General features: G+C 34.3%; 2 protein-coding genes across 2 annotated transcripts in view; one reads left to right on the top strand and one right to left on the bottom strand.

Moving 5' to 3' along the window:
- The first annotated feature begins 804 nt into the window (after window positions 1-804).
- Window positions 805-15,199, top strand: LOC110022530. The gene is made up of 2 exons (XM_020721521.1): window positions 805-1,265; window positions 14,958-15,199. The coding sequence occupies exon 1, from the start codon at window positions 845-847 to the stop codon at window positions 1,241-1,243; it is 399 nt and encodes a 132-aa protein (XP_020577180.1). The 5' UTR covers window positions 805-844; the 3' UTR covers window positions 1,244-1,265; window positions 14,958-15,199.
- A 1,170-nt stretch (window positions 15,200-16,369) lies between these two features.
- LOC110022534 (XIAP-associated factor 1) overlaps window positions 16,370-21,989 on the bottom strand; it is a gene marked incomplete in the record, with an annotated part of 15,064 nt that continues 9,444 nt past the window's right edge. The window contains 3 exon segments of the mRNA XM_020721526.1: window positions 16,370-16,740; window positions 20,012-20,139; window positions 20,498-20,635. Of these exon segments, the coding sequence (XP_020577185.1) occupies window positions 16,527-16,740; window positions 20,012-20,139; window positions 20,498-20,635 (480 nt within the window).

Genomic DNA, 21,989 nt, shown 5'->3' with positions numbered 1-21,989 from the left:
TTTTGGCTTCTGACTCTTTTTTATCATATTTGGATTGTGTTGTTCAGATACATGTTGATAAAAATTCATTTATATTTGGTCTTTCACTGGTAATCTCAGATAACTTGAGATGTGATGATTTCTATCCGTTAATTAGAATTCAACCATACTTTCAAATTTAATGTTCACTAATATCTGTAAGAAGTTTTACCTTTAGAAGTCTTTTGTTCTTTTCAGTCGGTGTATGTTTTTGATTTTTATCTTTATATTTATTTTTCTTGAAATTGGATATCTTGACTCTCTTCTTGCTTTGATGATATTTTCAGATGAAAGTGATTTTCTTTGGTGGGGGAACAATGTTTTGATTTTGTCTCACTTCTGGTGGATAGTCAAAGATTGGAAGAAACTTATCAAGCTTTAGCTACTATTTTTCTATCAATTAAGATTGGAATTTGAGCCTCTTGGATGAATCTATATTTATGGGAGGCTTCTTTGTTGGATGCTTATATATATATATATATATATAGGGCTCATTTGGGCCAGCTTATAAGTGCAGCGAAGTTTTGAAAACTCCACTTTGAAAATACTGTCTACTGCGTTTGTGTTTTTTACACTAAACGCAGGCAGCGGGTCAATCCCCGCAGTGGACTGTGTTTCAAGATAAGCTACTTAACCTAAAATGCACAAGATGCCCCAAAGTAGTCTGTTTACTCCGGAGTTTTTTGAAATTAATGAGTCACATTTAAATCAAATTTAATCAAATTAATCTAAAATTTAATAAAACTTTACAAAACCAGAGATCTTATATTGCTCTAGCACCTCCTACTCCCAAGCAATTAGCAACTCTCTCTCTCTCTCTCTTCTCATGGCGGCCACCACTGCCTCCAATGCTGCAAAGTCCGTCCTCCAGTCATTAAAACGCTTCATCAAGAAACCGTGGGAGATCACCGGCCCATGCGCCGATCCAGAGTACAGAGATGCACTACCAGGTGCGCTCGAGTACCGTCGCTTCTGCCCTGCAACAACGCCGGTGAAGGCCATAGTTCCCACATCTGATCCGCAAACTGTTTATGACATCAAGTACTACACGCGTGATTGCCGCCGTGATCGCCCGCCCGTTCGGCGTACCGTCCTGAAGAAGGCCGATGTTGAGAGGATGATGGCCGAGAAGAAGTTCGATGTCGCAACCGATTTTCCTCCGGTTTATCTCACGCAGATTGTTGAGGAGGATTATAACGCCCGTGGTGGCGGATACCAACAATAGGCGAGCTGGATCACTTATTCTGGTCAGTGTTTGTATTTTTTTTTTTTTGGATTAGGGTTTCTTGTTTGGGGGTTGGCTTGTTTCGTAGTTGGGGCTTAGGATTTGATGATTTTTTTTTTCGGGGAAGTTTCGGGTATTATATTTGACTTTGTTTTGGAAGTGTCTGCGGTCGATCATGCTTGTATTGATTTTTGATGTTTTTGAATTTTTTAGTTTATGATGGTTGGTTTGTCAGTTGGCAGATCAGTTTTTCTGAGGTGTTTCGAATCATGGTGATTTCCAGTGATTGCTCTGTATTCTGGATCTTTTAGGAGTTGTTTGGCTGCAGAAAGGATTTAGCATTAGTAGGGATTTAGTAAATCCGGATTTATTAAATCCACCCTCTTGCTAGATTTATTAATTCCAGATTTAACATGAATCAAAGGCAAAATTCTGACTTTAAATCCAAAGTTTGTAAATCCCATCAATAAATCCTGTTAATAAGGGCTACCTCATAAGTTCTAATAGTATAAGCTACCTTCTTTTCACCAATTCCCGACACTTCTTCCTCAGCTACTCCTATTCGATTGGACTGAGCCCCCAACTGTTAGAATCTCTTGCATTAGTTTCAGTTTCTTCTCTTACGTTGCATTGAACGGTGCAATGGGAGGTGTGGGCAGTTCATACATCTGCCCTATGCTAGATGCTGGCTTAGCATACGCTTTGAAGCTTCTTGGCTTAGGCAACACATGGGTGTGTACATCCATCATTCTCTTCAACTGCTCCACCATCCTCTAGAGCCTTATTACTTTCATCGTAGAAGGTTGTACTTTCTCCGTGTTTATCATTGGGCCGTTGATGACAATTGGGGGAAATCGACAGCATCCCTTTCTTCTTTAGCATTGTAACCATCTCCATTCTTATTCTTACCAGATCCTATTCTGACCTCTCTTTGATGGTCCATGTATCGAGCTTCTTTTGCTTGCAGTCATTCTCCATCGCGGGATACTTCCAGTAAATGTCTTCATCCTTGGTCATCTCCATCGCCACTGCACCTTGTACAGGCATCGAAGACCTGTTTTCAAGAAATGCATTAATTTTGGCACTGTCTTCTTTCCTACTATTTCAACATCCTTACAGTTCTAATTCTGCCTTCTCCCTCGTTTTCTCTGTGACATTGGCCTCTTGCGGTTTGTAGCTTCGAAGCATTTCTTATAGTGAACTTAGGCGCTTGGGGATCTCTCCTTGGTGTCCACTGTCTTTTTTACTTGACTTGCAGGAATATATTAATGGAAGGACTCTTTACTAGGGTCCATATTTTGAGCATCAGTTATTGTTTTAGAACTTGAGAAAGCACAAGTTCTTTGGAAGCTGAAGACTATGAAGTGTGGACATTTAAAAACCCTCTAAACCTTTTGTAGACTTTTAAATTTTGGGAGAGGTTGCGTAATCCTTAAATTTTGTGTTTCCCATGAAGATAGTAATCATATTACATATTGGCTGATCGTATCTAAAGTAATTAATATCAAGTACCCAATTACTCCAACCTCAGGAATTCTCTTGTACTCGTTTTCCTTGGATGTCTCTTGGGAGGGCCTTTTTTTGATCCTCTTGGTAATTCTCAAATGACCACAAGCTTCTGCTATGTTGCTGTTGGAAATTCGATTCCAGTTCATGTCGCATGTCTCATTTTTTACGTGTGACAAGGTTGCATGGCTTGTTAATAATTCATAGTATGAATATTTAGCAGTCTTATATTAATTTATTCGAGTTGTTGTATTAACTTTGTGTGATTTGAAATGCAAAATGTCATTTCATTGTTCTTGACTATAAATTGACCTCAAAGGACTCATTAAGTGCACCTTCTTAGTACTCAACTATGTCAGTCGGCCTTAGCCTTCATTTAAGTGCGTCAATTCTGGTTGACGGGTCAAGTTCATGTTTGGCTTTAAGATTACTCAATCTGAATATACTTGACTTTAACCTAATTCTCTTATTATGTGTGTCAAAATACTCAATCCGAACCCACTTAACTCTAAATTGAATAATAAAAGCGTCAGTTTTGAATTGATTTTGGGTTATTTGAGTCAACCTGAATGATAATCAGATCTAGAATTTTGACTCAAATAGTATTCAGGTCAACCCAAACTCAAAATTTTTGAGTTAGGTTCGAGTGCGGTTGTCATTGTGGTCGTGTCATTTATTCACACCCCTAAGCTCATTCTCTTGTTTTCTCTCGGTATTGCAAATGTGAATCTATCTCCACTTGGACATCATATTTGCTCTTGGGGACAGGACAGTCCCATATCCAAGCCACCCTGCACAGTGAGAGTTCTATATCATATGACGTGAGAAAGAGTGTGCCTAGATCCAAGATTCAATAATGTTTCCGCTATATGCATCGTCTTACTATGTTGGGATCTACATTTCCATAGTGACGCCCATGTTCCTAAACTTTCCTTTTTGGTAGCTATTGTTTCCAAATACCTACTGTTCCTCAACACCTGGATATCACCATATGTTGTCCTTCCACTATAGAAACCAATAAAATTTTTTAAACTCATTTATTATTTGTCAAACATTTGAGTTTAAGATTCTTACTTCTGGTCATTTGGATCTTTTGGTTGAAAGTTTTTTTAGTAGCACCATGCACAAAATCTAAAAGGAATTCAAGCTTCCAAAAGAGTTTTGCTCAATTCGGTTATTTATCTTTTCTTCTTTTTTCCTCTATACTAATCCTCCCAAAATCTTTTTAAAAAATCTTCCACAGTCATTAGGATTTGTGCTCTATACTTGTTATCTTTGCTGTGATGGATACCTTTTCTTGAGTCTCGCTAAAATGGATGAATGCCACATGACATGAGCACTATAAATCTTTGGTATCTGATGCACATGTGATTATCTCATTCTTGCCTATTTACAGAGCGATTCAAATATGGCCCGATTCCAATTTCACTCTTTTCTCTAATGTCTAAGCAAATAGACATTCTTCTTGATAGAGACTAATAAGACTGACATTTACACTTGGGAGGTATGATGATGCTTTAATGTCAAATTGATGTAGCATCATACTAAAACATGCCCTTATTCTCTGTTATGGTGTCAAAGTGGTGGTGAATGAAATGCGGAGGAGAGGGATTGGGTTTTGAATTCGGCATGCATAAGGAAATGAGGAAATGAAGGAAATAACATAAATATAAAGGGAATATAATAAATAAGGGTTGTTAGAAGACGAGTAATAATTGTTTAACACTACCTTGCTAAAGTTTCTCGTAGGTTTTGTTGCTTGCTGCAATGAATAATAGTCTTTCATCATAACATTAATTATCATACTAATTAAAGCGCATGAGTGACTCTATTTTAGAATATACTCTATTGACATAATCCCATTTAGACAATAATATCATGAATAGATTTTATAACAGCACTAAACCATGAAAATAAACTTAACTATTATGGCTATCACAAAACTCTAGAAGTTCAAATGTTTATGCTATCCACAATCATGTAATGTATGCATTGTTGAACTTTAAATATTAGATATGAGCTGTTGGTCCATTATCAAAGCCTTTGGGTGAAATCTAGACATGGACTATCAATTCCCCAAGTCTTTGTGGAGTGGAATTGGTCATGCATCACAAATTTGGAGATCATTAATGATTTTATGTTTGCTTTACACTTTATACATAATTTCTATGTTGGTTTTCTTGATTGTCGCCAGGTGTTTATTAAAATATCTTTGGAAGAATATATTATTCAAGACTTTTCTCTTTTTGCTCGTATTCTGTGTTTGGTCTACCGATGCAATACTTTTAGGGAGCCTTCTGTTACGTTTGTATGGTTTATGTTTCTTTGTATTTTTTTTCATTACATCAATCAATCTAGATTATACTTATCGTGATCAATACTTAGCAAACGGTACATGTGAATATTGTTGCTGCCATATTATCCGGACCATCTATGACGTGTTTTTGTTGAAATAATTTTTTTTAAGGGACAAAAGGATTAATTAATAGACATGAAGGTCCTTTAGTCGATCCTCTTATTTTTTCTCCTTATGATTTTGCTAGTGTTCCCAAATTCTACCCATGATTTTTTTGATGTGAAGTTTTTTGATGATTCAAGCATTATTCAATATCAAGTTTCTATCAAAAGTCTTCTTGGATTGACAGATAAAATGTTTTAAATTATATATTTCTTTAAGAGGCATAACTGCATAATATTTTTTTCTTCACTCGCAAATTTACAATAACTATTTCTGATGACAATGTCATTGACTTAGCAGGTCTCTGAATTTAGGTTTGCTTCTTTGAGTTTTTATAGGCCCTTTTTTGTAACTGTTTTTTTACATTATGTTTTTTTCACTGACTAGTAATGAAATTTTGTTGCCTTTTAAAATCAACAACGATTAACTCAACTGAAAAATAGAATCATTTTAGAAAGATTGAACTAGTTGAAGTATATTAGAACAAAAGGATTAATTAGTAGGCAATATGTTAATCTGTTTTTCTGTTCCAGAAACCTTTTTAGGTCATGTTTTCATGATGGATGTTAAGTATTAAACAATTTTATCAAATTTTTTTTAGATCTTTTTATAAGATGATTCTAAACTTAGATACATTATTATATTGCTGAAGTATAGGCAGCGGATAAATCTCAACTGATAATTCCTCATTGGAAGGCTCGTATGGACTAGCTTTGGCAAGTATGAGCTTCATAGACTTGAGGTTAGATTAATGTTTGGCAAAGCATGGATTCAGGCTCAATTTCTCAAGAAAGTTGAAGTCTATGCTCATAATGCAATTGAGAATTTCTTTTCTATCATTTTCTGAGAGCGCCTCACCATCCTCTATATTTGCTTGAACAACCTTAATAGGGGGATCTAAAAGATCTAAAACTAGTGGCATGGCTTTGCATTTGGATATTGAAGGATTGACCTTAGATGATTCAGGTGTTGTATTGATTGTCAAGAGAACTATAACATAGATTGGCTTTAAATGATTGGAGATTTATATACAGGTGATGATCAACGTGTTCATCAATAAAGTTATCAACAAAGTTTTTTGTTTTATAAGGGGAATATGGCAATTCTAAAGTTTTCTATTTCTATGAACATCATTAGGGTTAGGGAAAACCTCAGTTGGTGACCATGCTGTCATTTCTTTACACAATGCTTTCTATTAATAGAGTGCAAATTGAGTATGTTACGAGCATTAATATATTCGATCATAGATATGACATGATTAAACATTTCATTGAAGTTATATATCTTCTTTTAATATTTTCTGACCCTTATGGAATGTACCCGTTGGAAGAGATAATATTTGCTGAATATTGGCTGACACTAGTTGTCTCTATATAGGCTAACATTACAAGTACAATTGGAAGAAAAACTATGAGGTTATAGCTTCAATTAAGATGATATAAAACATAAAAATAATGTATCACTCAATTTATTACTTCTCTAAGACAACACTTTCAATGTAGTTGTTTTCTTAGCATAACACTATTCAGGATGAAGCTTATATATTTTCAATTCGTTTCAAAGATTGGAAAAATAAAGATATCTCCATACAGGCAGAATAGGAAGGCTGGGTATTCGGGGCAAGAGAAGATCAATTTGAAGGATTTCGACTCGGAACTATGAACTATGGTGGGTGGGACTTCTGTAGAGGGTTGCATCCAATCACACCAGTGTCTTTTGACGCAGAATCCTTCCCACCAAAAGGAGATTCTGGAGCTTATGTTTATGGGGCACACCAAATATATGAAAGAAGGAAAATGGCTATTGGTCTAGGAAGTAAATGTAATTCCCACGTCATGGGGGAAATGAACTTCAGGCAAGAGATTTGGAGAGGAGACTCGCTTATAAGGAAGCTGAAGATGTTTATCTTTGAAGGAGAGAATGCCTATGGTTGGGTCTATCATATGGAGAAATACTTTGTTGTTAATGAGTTAACAGAGCAAGAAAAATTGATGGTGGCGGCTCTGTGTTTGGAAATGAAGAATCTAGCATGGTATGAATGGAGTGAATAACGTCAACCAATCAAAACCTATGAAGAACTCAAGGATCAATTGTTGGAACGTTTTAGAACAACTTGAGAATGGGAATCGCATGAGCAGTTTTTTGCATTGACCAGAAATGATCTTTCAAGGAGTATAGGGAGAAATTTGAGATGTTGTCTAGTTGTTTGAGAGAGATGTCATGAAGTGTTGAAAAACAACTTCATAAAAGGGTTAAAGCCAAAGATTCAGGCATCACTTCATCTGCTGAGATTGTGAGGATCAATGAAAACTATGGAATTAACGTTGTGGATTGAAGATAAAAATGCAATGGAATGAGCTAATATGAGCAACACAAGTGGAGCGCCACACCGCAATGCGACAACCACGACGATGCCGAAAACAAAAGCAGTGGGATTTCAAAAGGAGGCTCCATGAGACGAGAATAACAGGTCACAATTAGGGGCGACATTCAAATACCTTACAAAAAAGGAGATTCAGGAGGAGCAAGTTAAAGGGTTATGTTTTCAATGTGATAAAAAGTTTGCTTCAGGACATTGTTGCAAGGATCGGACCTTACATATTTTCACAGTGTGTGACAATGATAAAGAAAGAAGAAAGAGAAGGTGATGGTAGAAGAGGAGGAACACCCTCACTTGGATGTGGTAGAAGTCTCATTTAACTCGGTGGTGGGTAACACCAAATCATACTGTGAAAATCCATGGGCATATCAGAAAGCAAGACGTATTGGTGTTTTTAAATAGTGGGGCCATCCATAATTTCATCTCTACTCGAGTGGTGAAGCAATTCGGTCCTAAGATGGGCGACGCAAGAAATTTTGGAGTCATGATAGGAACGGGATGTGAAAAAGAGCAGAGCTTGTAAGGGTTTGATTTTGGCATTAAAAGTATTCAGGCGATGGATGATTTTCTTCCCTTGAAATTAGGAAGCACTGACGTGATATTGAATATAAAATAGTTGCAATCTTTAGGGGAGACTAATATTAATTAGAAACTGCTCACAATGGAGTTTTAAAAGGGAGACAAAATGACGGTGCTTCGTGGTGACCCTAGCTTGTGCAAGACCTTGGTGACGCTCAAGACCGTAATTAGGGCAATATAGGATGCAAGGTTGATATTCTTGATTGATTTGCATAGCATGGAAGAGACACTGGATGTGAATTTATCAGAGATTTCAACACCCATCCAATAGCTCCTACAATAATTTGCAGAAGTTCCAATTATAAGGTGGATTGTTGCCCCTGAGATACACGAGCATACAATAATCCTGAGATCGGAGTTTCTCCCATCAGTGTACGTCTCTACCGTTACACCCAAGTACAGAGGGATGAGATTGAGAGATTGATTCGAGAAATGTCGGAGGACGGGATCATACAGTCCGGTGTGTCACTTTTCTAGCCCAATCTTGAAAAAGAAGGATAGGAGTTGGCGTTTTGTGTGGATCATAGGACGGTGATAAGGAAACAATACCTGACAAATTTCTCATCCCAATGATCGATAAGCTACTAAATGAGTTTTTTGGGGTTGTGGTAGTAGTCTCTAGAATTGACTAAAAGTTAGGATACCATCAGATTCAAATGCGGCCGACGGATGTGCATAAGATAGCATTTCAAACTCATGAGGGTCAGTAAGAATTTCTGGTTATGTCATTTGGGCTCACTATCACATCTGTTACATTTCAGCCCCTGATGAATAAGGTGTTTAAGCCTTTCCTTCGGAAGTTTGTGTTGGCGTTCTTCGACGATATCTTAATGTACATCCATTACTTGGAAGACCAAATTGATCATTTGAAGTAGGCGTTGACGGTACTCTGTGCAGACCAACTCTCTGCTAACTTAAAGAAGTGTTCATTTTACTAGCCGAAGGTTGAATACTTAGGACATGTGGTGTCGGCTATAGGAGCGTCAACGGATCCATCGAAGGTGACGGCTATGTTAGATTGGCCGTTACCTCAGGACTTGAAAGGGTTGAAAGGATTTTTGGGACTCACATGATACTACCGGATGCTCGTGAAGGGTTGCAATTCAATTGTGTGGTCATTGATAGTGTATGTGAAGAATGATAACTTCCAATGGGGAGTAGCGATGACCCAGACTTTTGAGAAGTTTAAGAAGGTCATGTGTGTGTGCTAGTGCCTGCCTTACTCGCTTTCAATCAATCACTCATTGTAGAGACGAATGCTTTAGGCTTGTAGGTTAGGTGCAATTCTCATGCAATGTCAACAACTAATTGCTTATTTCAGTAAAGTGTTGACAACGAGGGCCAAATTCAATTTATGAGTAGGAGCTCATGGCAATTGTGCTTGCCATTCAGAACGGATGAACATGATCTTAAATTTCTATTAGAAAAACAAATGATGACTAAAAAAAATCAGATGTGGCTATCTAAGCTACTGGTGTATGACTTCAAGTTTTAGTATTGTCTGGGATTAGAGAATAAGGCTGCCGATGCCTTATCATGACAGGTGGATGAACCTCAACTATTGACATTATCAGTTCATTTGGTTTTTGATTGGGAGGTCCTGAGACAGGACAGTGAGGTAGATGAGTAATTGAGCTAGATCCGGTGGGCTATAGCAAATGGAGAGAACATCTATTTGAATTACTCACTGAGTGGCTATTGATTACTTTACCAAGGATGCTATGTATTACCCCAAATTCATGGCACATACTGAAGTTATTACAAAAGTTTCATGACAATTCTATTGGGGGGCATTCAGGTGTGCTCAAAACATAACTAAGGATAGCAAAAAATTTGTATTGGGTGGGAAGGAGAAAAGAAATAAAGGACAGGGTTTCAAGGTCTGATGTGTGCCAACGTCACAAGTACATGGCTTTAGCACCTGGGGGTTGCTACTACCTCTAACGTTATCGGAGGTGTGGGAGCAGGTGACGATGAATTTCTTTGAAGGCTTACCTTGGTCAGAAGGATATACAATCATGTTGGTGGTGGTCGTGGATTTGTTGGGCAAGCACACGCATTTTATACCTCTACGTTAACCCTACACTGCTGTTTGTGTTACTACAATTTTTATGCCAGAGGTTATCCATTTGCATGGGATCCCCAAATTGATAGTGTCAGATTGAGACAAGGTCTTCTTGAGTCATTTCTGGAGGGAGTCATTTAGAATGCAAGAGATTCTTATTGAAGAAAAGTATAACATACCTCCTGCAGACTGACAAAGAATCAGAAGTTATTAATTAAAGCATGGAGATCTATTTGTTTTGCTTTATATCTGACTCACTCAAGCAGTGGGTGAAATGGCTAACTTGGGCAGAATATTTGTGCAACACATCATATCATATAGCTTTTTAGACCGACCCTTTTAAAATATTGTATGGTCTTGATCCACCTCACTTGTTGATTATGGACATAGTACTATGTCGATCTATTTTGGTGGATCGTTACTCAGAAGAGAAGGACAAGATGCAGATGGAATTGAAGAGACATCAATTGTAAGCACAACAACTTGTGAAGAAATAAGTTGATGGACATTGAAGGGATGTGCAGTTTGTGATAGGAGATATGGTGTATATAAAACTTTGGCTTTATTTGCAAAAGACATTGGGCAGACGTAGGAATATGAAGCTATCCCCAAACTATTTTGGGCCTTATTGAGATCACGGAGCACATTGTTGAGGTGGCTTATCATCTAAAATTGCCACCTTCTTCGACACTTCATCTAGTTTCCATATATCTAGCTGAGAAGCGCACTTCCCCTTACCTGGACAGAGGCTATGAAAGTTTTTTTGGAGACATTGAAGCTAAAGGGTGTGCATCAGGAATCGACATGTGGGAAATAAGTGTTGATTAATTGGAAATGGTTACCAGATTATAACGCCACCTAGGAGCCTTATGGCTTGATTCAACAACAATTTCCTCTTTTTGTCCTTGAGGACAACGTTTCTTATTGAGAGGAGATTAATGTCAGATCAACATCGACGATGCTTTTCGCCATGCCGAGTCTGTCAATTAATTTGAAGGCTTATTTTACTTGCAAGACTAGTCATTTATTATTATTATTATTATTATTTGGTATGAATAGACTTATTTTGTTTAGGATTGAATATGCTTGTTATTTTTGTTTGGAGTCTTAGGAGTTAGGGTTTGGGAGGGCACGCCTACCTCTTGAATTGTATGTGGTTATTTGTTTTTATTTGAGTGAGTTTCTTGGATTATCATAACAATGCATTTGTTTGCCCTAATTTATGTGGACAACTCGTTGAATCAGTGTACTATTTGTTGTCCAGTGTCATTAAAAACTTTGCAGAATTGACCAAACCAGCCATGCGGACTTTATTTCAATCCATAGTATTTCGAATCTTGCATAATTTATTTTTCTATCGAGCAACATACCCAAGTAGGGCTGTATTTTTTCGAGCCATTTCGAGCCGAACACGAGCGAACAAACTGTTGTTCGTGTTCGACTCGTTTACATTTCGAGCTTAAAAATTTGTTCGTGTTCGGCTCCTTAGGCTTAACGAACGAGCCGAACACGAGCTGCTTAACGAACCGAACACAAGCTGTTCACGAAAAACGAGCCAAATGGACAGCCCTATACCCAAGAGGTTGCTCTATATGGACTTCTTTGATAAAATTTCCATTAAAAAAAAAAAAAAACATTACCGACATTCTTTTAGACCACAGGTCATCATTGCTTCATGATAATAGAAAGCAGAAGATGAATGGAGTTCATTCATACTTTTGTTGAAAAATTTGCAAAATAGTTAATACCATATATCCGAGTATATTCTTTCATCACCAATCAACTTTTAAGATCAATAGAGTCATCAAGATGTAACTTAACAGTGAAACATAAAATTATAAGAGAGAAGAAGTCATCTTTAGAGCTAAAGGCAATAATGATAAACGCATAGGTGTTTTGGACGACGAGATGAAGTGAGAGTAAAATAAGTGGTCTTACAAAGGATAATCTCGGTCGAAACATAGTTTTCTATTAAAAGGATCAAGGATTGATAACATTTGGAGTATGAGAAGATCTTATAAAAATACATTGAATGACATGGAGGAGAGTTTTCCTTGGCTTGGGTAAAGGGAATAGGCAAAACACGCAATCCAAAACATGAGCGGTTAAGTGAAAGAAGATAGGCATTCTAAAGCCAAGGCATGCCTATGAAACTCCTGAATATTGTCTTTGCAAATATTGTTTGTATTATTTTTTGCAATTATTAAAAGTGAGCCCAAAGTGAACCCTTTAATTTAAACCATGGAAATCTTGATAGATCTTGGTTATTAGATTCAACATTCATAGAGGTTTTAAGTAGAGAAAAAGATTTCGTTATTAAAAAATTACGTGCAAAACTATTTCTTCATATGGAGAAATATATTTCAAGAAGATCAACTAAATTGTCCGTCCACCTTCACTATATGAACTAAATCATCAAATTTAGTAATTGTCAAATTTATAATCATTTTTAATTGGAGTTGGTTTCGGAGGTGGTTGAAATTGTTCTGGATGTGGTATGAATGAAAATAGGGAAATTTACATACGTACCACACAATTCTTATACATTTACACATCTAACACTTGAAGTTTGATATTTTCATTTGTAACACTTAGTTATTGAAAACATATGCCGGAAAATGTGTATTTCACTTCTAAAAAATTAATAATAGTGGTATTTTTTCTGTGATTTCAAAGAATTGTGTGGTATGTATGATGGGCTAAGAAGTTGAAAGTAGTAAATTACAAATGAGGAGAATAGAGCCCAACCAAACCTTTTTAAAGAGGCTCTTTTAATTCTGAGGTCATTGTTGGGATTTAAAATAGCCCTTTTTGTGGCTCCATGGAACCTCGCGTGCTCTATACAACTAATTGAATTTTGAACTTGATCTTTATTTTACTTCAACTGGGCTTAATTGTACTTTTGCTATTTAGATTATGGGGCATTTACATACATACCACACAGTTCTTACGAATTTGCATATCCAACACCTAAACTTTGATTTGTACAATTATAACACTTCCATTTTTCACATCACATCCAAAATACTACCACCATTACTTTTTAAAAAAGTGAAATGCTCCTTTTCATGGATATGTAAGGTGTTATGAATGTAACTTCAAAGTTTAGGTGTTAGATATGTAAATATATGGGAGTTGTATGGAATGTATGTAAATCTTCTTTTAATTTTTGACCACTTCAATTCTGGTACATATCCATCTATATTCTGATTTACAATCTGATAAACTAATTTGTTTGTGCCTTTTTGTTGCTGAACAGTAACAATCCATACAAATTGCTAGCCCTAAATGCCATTTTTGTTTAGTTTCTCTTTGCCTTGGTGACTTGCCAATTTCAGCATTCAAGTTTTAACAACATTTGCTCTATATATATGTAATGCTTCTCTCTTTTTTTTATTTGGAAGATTTACACACATATCATTTAATTCCTTTGGATTTACATATTTAATGCCTAAACTTTAATTTTTACAAACATACCACCTTACTTTTGCATGAAAATGTGTGTTTCGCTTTTTAAATGTTAAAATGGTGTTATCTTTTATGTGATATGAAAAAATTGTAGTGGTATTAAAGTAAAAAAGTAAGTATGTATGTAAATTCCCCTTTTTATTTTCATGATTTAACTTGAACCAGGTTTCGTGCATCTCTATGAACGTTCTAAATAAATGCTCCCTCATCATTTCATATGCTTACAATACTCGTCGCTACAAACTTTCTCCTTAAAATAGGACGAGATTTCTCGTCCTAGTTACTATTGTGGTTCGCTTGCCATTCTCTTTATTTTCACTTAGATTTTTGCGGCCGTTTGTTTGATCGGCCTTTTTTTTATTTGGAATAAAACTTATTTGATTTATTAAAATATGTTTAAATATACTCGTCGCTACAAACTTTCTCCTTAAAATAGGACGAGATTTCTCGTCCTAGTTACTATTGTGGTTCGCTTGCCATTCTCTTTATTTTCACTTAGACCTTTGCGGTCGTTTGTTTGATCGACCTTTTTTTTATTTGAAATAAAACTTATTTGATATATTAAAACATGTTTAAATGCTTTTAAAAATACTGTTTTTAAAAACAAGTTGATTTGTTGTTAAAATAGAAATAAAAAATTAAAAATACACTAAATAAATATGTTTTAAAAAAATAAAAACAAAAAAATGAAAATTAAAAATAATCCCCAACAGCCTTAAAAGATTATGAATTGTTTCTCCATTGATTCTTTAGGCATATACTTTGGTTAGCCATAGAACATCAATTGTTGATTGTTACTACTGGACAAAATTATAATATGTCTTTTATGTTCTAATTCTGCAATTGTTTTCACCTTTCCATGACACTGATTTAATGTTTGAATTTGTGTTTTTTTTTTATGTCTATTTTCTTTCTATTTTATTTTTTTCTCAGAAATTTAAATTAAATCTTGTCTTATTCCAAACACCTTATGTAGGCATCTACACACATACCACCCAAATCTACTATTTATACATCTACCTCCTAAATAGAGGCTCGGATGAGAAGATTCCTAACATAAACACTAGACAATCAGAACATTAAAACACACTGAACACACTTATCATTAACAGACACTAAACACATAATCACGAAATCACAAACTTAATTCCTCTCTAGTCGATGCAATAAATTCAGGTTTATCGTTAGTCTCTCCTTCAGCATTTAGAATATTTGCTCGCTCTTAGACAACTCCTCACCCTTCTTTTAATGTTGACAGGTTATTGATCAGCACTGTTTCTTGGCTCATCTGGAACATCTGTTTGGCTGAATCAATTTCGCCAGGGATCTGCAATTTGTAACTTTATTCATTCACCAGTCTGATTTGCAAAATAAAGCTTGCATCATACTTTACATATTCGGCCGACGAACCTTCGTCGTTGGTAAAACATCTGTACTTGCAAAATATTTTTATTTAGGAGCTTTTACATACATATCACATAGTTCTTATCTATTTATATATATGACGCCATATGACTAAAATCTTTAACATCGCATCAAAAACATCACATTGTTTTTTCTTACAATGAGACCAACTTGTTATAAGTTTGCTGTCAAATTTTGTGTCAGGTATGTAAATAGGTAAGAGTTGTGTGGTATGTGTGCAAATTTTCCATTTATGGGGGCAATTACATACAGACCACACGAAACTTGCTATTTACAAATCAACCACCCTCTTTCATTTATCAAATTCTCACTCAAATATCAAAATTCATGATAAAAACCATATCAAGGCTGCTGATATAGATCTAAACTTCTTTGTTTTTTTAGTGAAGTACCTTTTCATGCATATGTTGATGTGATTATGATGCTGAAGGGTTATCTATGTGAATATTAATGCCTTGATGTTAGATATGTAAATATATGATAATTATGTGATAATTATGCCATATTTGATGGCAATTAGCATGCTAATTATAAGAAAGTTGTTGAAAGAAATTAAGTATATAATTTTCATCATATTATTATTATCATTATTTTTTATGATGGTTTCAATTATTTTACCCATGATTGTAACATAAAATTCTATCATAAAGTCGTGTTTTCCGATTTCTCAGATGTCATCTGTTAACTCAGTTCTAAGTCTTCGAGGGTTGGGGGTTCGATCCCTGCGGTTAAGTCAAGTGGTTAGATACATGAACATGAATGTTACTATCAAAATCTCTCGCCAAGCTTTTGTAAAATGAATAAATAAATAAATAAATATCAAAATTTGGATGGCAGCCAAAATATTGTTACAATTAAGCCCAAAATAATCCAACTCCAATTTGATGATGATGGGCTCTATAACACCATTTATTTCAAAACTACCTTCAAAATAAATCTAATAACCATAAGAGAAATCTATAAATACTTAAATAAATCAAATTAAAATAAAATGAAAAATTTACACAAATATCACTCAATTCTCATGCATTTACATATCTACCACCTAAACCTCAATTTGTTCATATATCCCACCTTATCCAAGTTAAAAAGCAATGAAATTTTTTACATTTATTTGACACAAATGTAAATAAAAAATAAAGTTTAGAGGTATTAATATGTAAATTCATGAGAATTTGATTGTCTACATGCAAATGTAACCAAGAAAATACAAAAAAGAAAAAAAAAGAAAAAAAAAAAGTATTTTTAGCTATTAAATATATAAAATATTTTCACAAATTACATTAATATTTCTTTATCTAAAAAATCAATGACATTTTAAACCAAGTTCGCAATATTAAGATATAAATAAAAAAGATAACTGATAAATTATTCTGAGCCTCTTAAAAAGTCTTTAATAGCCTCAGCCTCTTCTTGATAAGAAAAATGAACCGATGAGCATTGCAAATCCTGTAAGGGCAATTGTGTAAATTATTCTCCTCTGGGATGTGGCACGTGTCCGCCTCCTGCGAGCAGCTTCTCCGGGAGAGTCATCCCCATCATCACTTCTTTGAGAAGCTTCAGAGTTGTTTGCTTGTCTCCTCCTAACACCTTCTCTATCAACCAATGACTCATTCCTATATATATACATATACATACATATGATATGAATCAAACAACAAAATTTATATAAAAAAATGGAACCACTCAATTCCTATGTATATACATATCTAACAGCTAAACTTACATTTTTACATATATGCCGCTCTACCTATGCATGAGAAAGATTTGGGCAGTATAAATGTAAGAAAATTAAAAGTTTTGGTTGTTTGATATGTAAATATGTAGGAAATGAGTAGTGGTGTGTAAAATGGTTTAAAAAAAAGCTAGAAGAAGAGATGCGATAAAATTTAGATTTTGACGGGAATCTAAGGGGGTGTTTGGTAGCATACTTTTAATAGGAATTAGTCTAACCACTTAAATCTACACCAAAATTGAATCCAACGCTCTGTTAAATTGAATTTCTTTGAGTTCCGTGTCTTTTGCTACATAAATTCGGAGTTAATAAATACGATTGAGAGGCGGATTTAAAGGATTTACTCTGTCATTGCTTGCAACCTCCATCTCTCCATCACGAGCTCGCCAAATTTACTAGATTTCATAAGTCCTATTTAACGTAATTCCACGCTGTAGCCAAACACCTCATAACAGTTATAAAACTGCTTAACCCGATCCCCAATCAAAATGCTTTTGTAAAATTACTTCTATTTCATCCCAAAATTAATCTTTTTCATCTATAGTCGGGTTTGACTCACATGAATGCATGCAAAAGCATATTGTTGGGTTTGGCTCAATGCAAAATTTGGTTTTAGTTGGGTTTAATTCGTTCTTCGGTTTGTCGATTTTGAGTTTGGAATAAATTAAAAGCAATCTATTTTTTAAGCAATTTTCATAGTAAAAACTAAGACCGATTAAAAAAAGGAGGTGATGGTCACCAACAATTCTTAAATCACCACAATGTTTTTGACATAAAAGAGTCCATTTGGCATGACTTTAGCTTTTTTCAAGGCTATGAAACTGCTTTATGAAAATCAAATTTTTTTAAAGCGCTTTTGGCAATTATATGTATATCTTTTTTTCTTTTTCAATATGTAGATCAATAATGTTTTTACATTCACCACAAACTTAGCATCTTTAACTACACATTACCATTTACCACATTGCAATGTGATAGAGACTTGAAAAGCAAATACAACAACAAACCTTTGTCCCACTAAAGGGGTCAGCTACATTAATCATTTTTCTCCATTGCGTATTTTCATTTAATTCTAATAAATTAAGATAAATTTGTATGCAATATGCCCACGTCTGTTTAGGTTTACCTCTACCTTTCGTAATATAAATCAAATTTAAAACATCTACCCTCCTAACATGGTTATCAGATGGTCGATGTTTAAAGCGACCAATAACCTAAGGCGACTCTCTAAACTTGTCCTTCACTGGAGCTACTCCAACCCTTTCACAGATATTGGTTACACATTGTCTCCCAAGTGTAAAACCACTCATCCACTTGAGCATTCTCATCTCAACAACACTTAAAATTAATATTATGCTTCTTTTACAGGCCAACATTCTGCAGCATAAAGCATTGCAGGTCTCACCGCCATCTTATAAAATTTTCCTTTCAAGTCTAAGCGGTACTTTCTATATCACACAATCGATACAATGCATTCTTCCACTACAACCATCCAATCTGAATTCTATACTAATAACAACCTCATCTATATCACCTTCACTTTGAACAATAGACCCGAGATATCTAAAACATTCACTCTTTTCAATAACTTAATTGCCGATTGTTACAAAACCGTCACCAGATCTACTACTACTAAAATTACATTTCATGAATTCAGTTTTAAATCTACTCAAACGAAAGCTTTTAGATTCTAAAGTTGACCACCATAAATCAAACTTTTTTAAATGTCTCCGGGTTTATCCACAAGAAGGATATCATCAACAAAAAAATATACACCAAAGTACATCCTCCTTTAATTGTCCAGTAAGAATATCCATGACTAAAGCAAAAAAATATAGGCCTAAAGCTGATCTCTGATGTAATCCAACAAAAATTGGAAAATACTTGATCAATCCTCCTTATGTTCGACTACAAGTAATAACCTTAAGATCTTGGCCTAGACTCAACCAAATCACGTCGGGTTTAATCCAATGGACTCTTTGTCCAGTAAGAATATCCATGACTAAAGCAAAAAAATATAGGCCTAAAGCTGATCTCTGATGTAATCCAACAAAAATTGGAAAATACTTGATCAATCCTCCTTATGTTCGACTACAAGTAATAATTGTAGTATACATATCTTTAATGACTTGAATATAAGCAATATCAACAACTTTCTTTATCATAAGTTTTTCCTAAAACAACAATAATTAAATGTAGATCCTCCTTATTCTCAGTATTTTTCCATCAAACCTCTCAATAAATGTATAGTTTCCATGGTAGACTTGCCTGCTATGAATCCAAACCGATTTGAGAAATTTTTATATCACGTCTCAACCTAAATTCAATTATTCTCTCCCATAACTTTAATGTATGATACATTAACTATATTTCTCTATAAATTTGAAAAGTAAATATGTGAAAAAAAAAGCCAACTCGAGAAAATCCTCAATTATTCTCTCCCATAACTTTAATGTATGATACGTTAACTTAATTTCTCTATAAATTTGAAAAGAAAATATGTGAAAAAAAAAGCCACCTCGAGAAAATCATCATTCTTAACATACTTAGGTTCCTTTGGGCAATTGCAATTTTTTATTAAAGTAGTTGTAAGGCTTTTGTAGAAAAAAATTAACTTTTTAGGCATTATAAATATTTTACTTCTTCAAAAATTGGAACAATAATTTTTTTACAACCACCATGCAAAATCTAATTATAAAAAGCAGCTTCTCATTATAAAAAGTCTATAAAGCTATGATAAACCAAAGGGGCATATAAACACATACCACCCAACCCTTATGTATTTACATTCTAACAACTAAACTGTACTTTTTTACATTTATACCTCCCAAATCTTTCATATTACATTAAAAATACCACTAATTTGACTTTTAAAAAGTGAAATACACATTTTCATTAATCAATAAGGTGGCATGTATGCACAAAAATTGAAGTGTGTGGGTGAGATATGTAAATACATAGGAATTGAGTGATATTAATGTATATCTTCCTAAAACAAAAGCCAAACAGAGGAGATGCAACAGTCAGAAAAGCAAAACAGTGAAAAAAACTACCCCATTTAAAGCACAAGTTCACCACTTAATTCTTCTAGGATTTTGGAAGAGTGTGGGAATGAAAATGTAACAAAAAGATAACAAATTTACCCAAATTACCTGGAGCCAGAGGATTCTGCTAAACCATCTGAATGAGACTGGCAATTAACTTCATGTCTAATGAGTTCACGAAGCCTAATATACTTGTTGCAAGTATGGCAAAGTTCTGTTCTATTCCCACACACTTCCTGAAAGCAATAAAAAAAAGGAGAAATTTACATACATACCAACCACACAATTCTTAAATATTTACATATCTAACACCTAAAATTTGTTATTTACACTTATACCACTTCGATGCCACAAATCCATACATAAAAAAAGGTATCTTTCACTTTTAGAAAGTTAAAAATGGTTGCTTTTTTTATCTGATGTTAAAGATTAGAGTTTTATGTGTAAATATGAAAGTTTGGGTGTCAGACATGTAAATACATAAGAATTGTGTGACATGTATGTAAATGCCCCCCAAAAAATATATATATTTTTATCAAAACTTTAGTGCAGATAAAACTGACATAAAATGGCAGATAAAGTTAAGTTCGTTACCTGATGCTCATAAAGATCAGCTGCAGGCAAAAGAAACTCACAAAATTCACAAGTCACAATTCTTTTTGGACATTTTTCATCTTGATGAAGAGACCAGCCTTCACGCTCTATAGTTTCACTGCACAGTGAACAATCTATCTGTTTGCATGCCAAAAACAAAATAAAAACATCAAAAGAAAAGGAAATAAAATGCAACATAAAAAAGTTTCAAAATAAATTCCATGAAGTCAACGAATTTATGGACGACGATATAAATGGCATATGCTCGTATACTTTAGATGCAATTGCGCCTTTACAATATAGAGATGTTATCTTTATAAGGAAGAATTACAAACATGCAACTCAATCCTTTAGATGCAATTGCGCCTTTACAATATAGAGATGCTATCTTTATAAGGAAGAATTACAAACATACGACTCAATTGTATACAACTCAATCGTATTTACATATCTAATATTTAAACTTCAATTTTTACATACATGTCATCTTACCTATAATTTCACTTTTTAAAAGTTAAAATAGTGATATTTTTTATGTGATATGAAAGATTTTCATGGTATAAATGTAAAAAGTAATCTTTAGGTGCTAGATATGCAAATACATAGGAATTGGGTGGTATGTAAATAAATGCCCCTTTCTATAATTGAAACATGTGGCCTCTAGGCTCTAGATCACAATCGACGCAACAAAACCATCGCACAAGGCCCGCTCTCTTCGTGCAAATAACACTTTGAGTTTAAATACATAAAAGAATAATTAAACAATTATTCATCAACACATCTGTGGCACCTCGTCCAATCTCCGCATGTTTGCACATTTTGGTTACTACAATATAATGAGCATTAATTGTTCTTCTTCTTTTTTCTTTTCAAAACGGAATTCATCAACATGAAGCAAAGGATATATTGAACACTAAGCGTGCACACTTATAAATGCTCAAGTCATTATGCAAAATGTCTATCAAGATACTCTAATTAAATTTGCATAATATATCCAAAATAAAATCTGACATACCAAGTGTCACTTTATCTTTCAAGTAATATTGGCTGATAACTATTAATTCTACAATCACTACAATTGCATAACATATTTTCGATCTTTATTCTACTAATCTTTAGAATTTATCTTCTAAATATTTTCACTATTAGTCTAGTTTTTCATTTATTTCAGAAGAGATTCCACTGTAAAGAACTATCATATGCAAAAAACATACACCAAAGTAGCTTGGTTGAAGATCCTTTTTAAGCATTTTTTTATAATCAATACAAAGGAACATGAACTAAATTTACAGCTTTAAATACTAATCAACGTGTTATCATGTCTTTCTTTAATAATTTCAATATTTCTTTAAAGCAGATCCTTCTTACCTTAATGTACACTAAATTAATTTCATGATACTCGATCTTGCATCTCAAGATTAATAAATATTACATAAAAAAACCTTACCTTACTCTGTATACTAGAGCAATTACTTGTGTCAAACAGAAAGAT

The sequence above is a fragment of the Phalaenopsis equestris genome, unplaced genomic scaffold, assembly GCF_001263595.1.
Source record: "Phalaenopsis equestris unplaced genomic scaffold, ASM126359v1 Scaffold000196, whole genome shotgun sequence".
Lineage (NCBI taxonomy): Eukaryota > Viridiplantae > Streptophyta > Magnoliopsida > Asparagales > Orchidaceae > Phalaenopsis > Phalaenopsis equestris.
Note: the sequence above shows the minus strand (reverse complement) of the source record. Positions and strands in the feature narration are given on the sequence as shown.

Coding starts and splice junctions, on each gene's coding strand:
- LOC110022530 (XM_020721521.1), top strand. CDS start 845: ATGGCGGCCACCACTGCCTCCAATGCTGCAAAGTCCGTCCTCCAGTCA.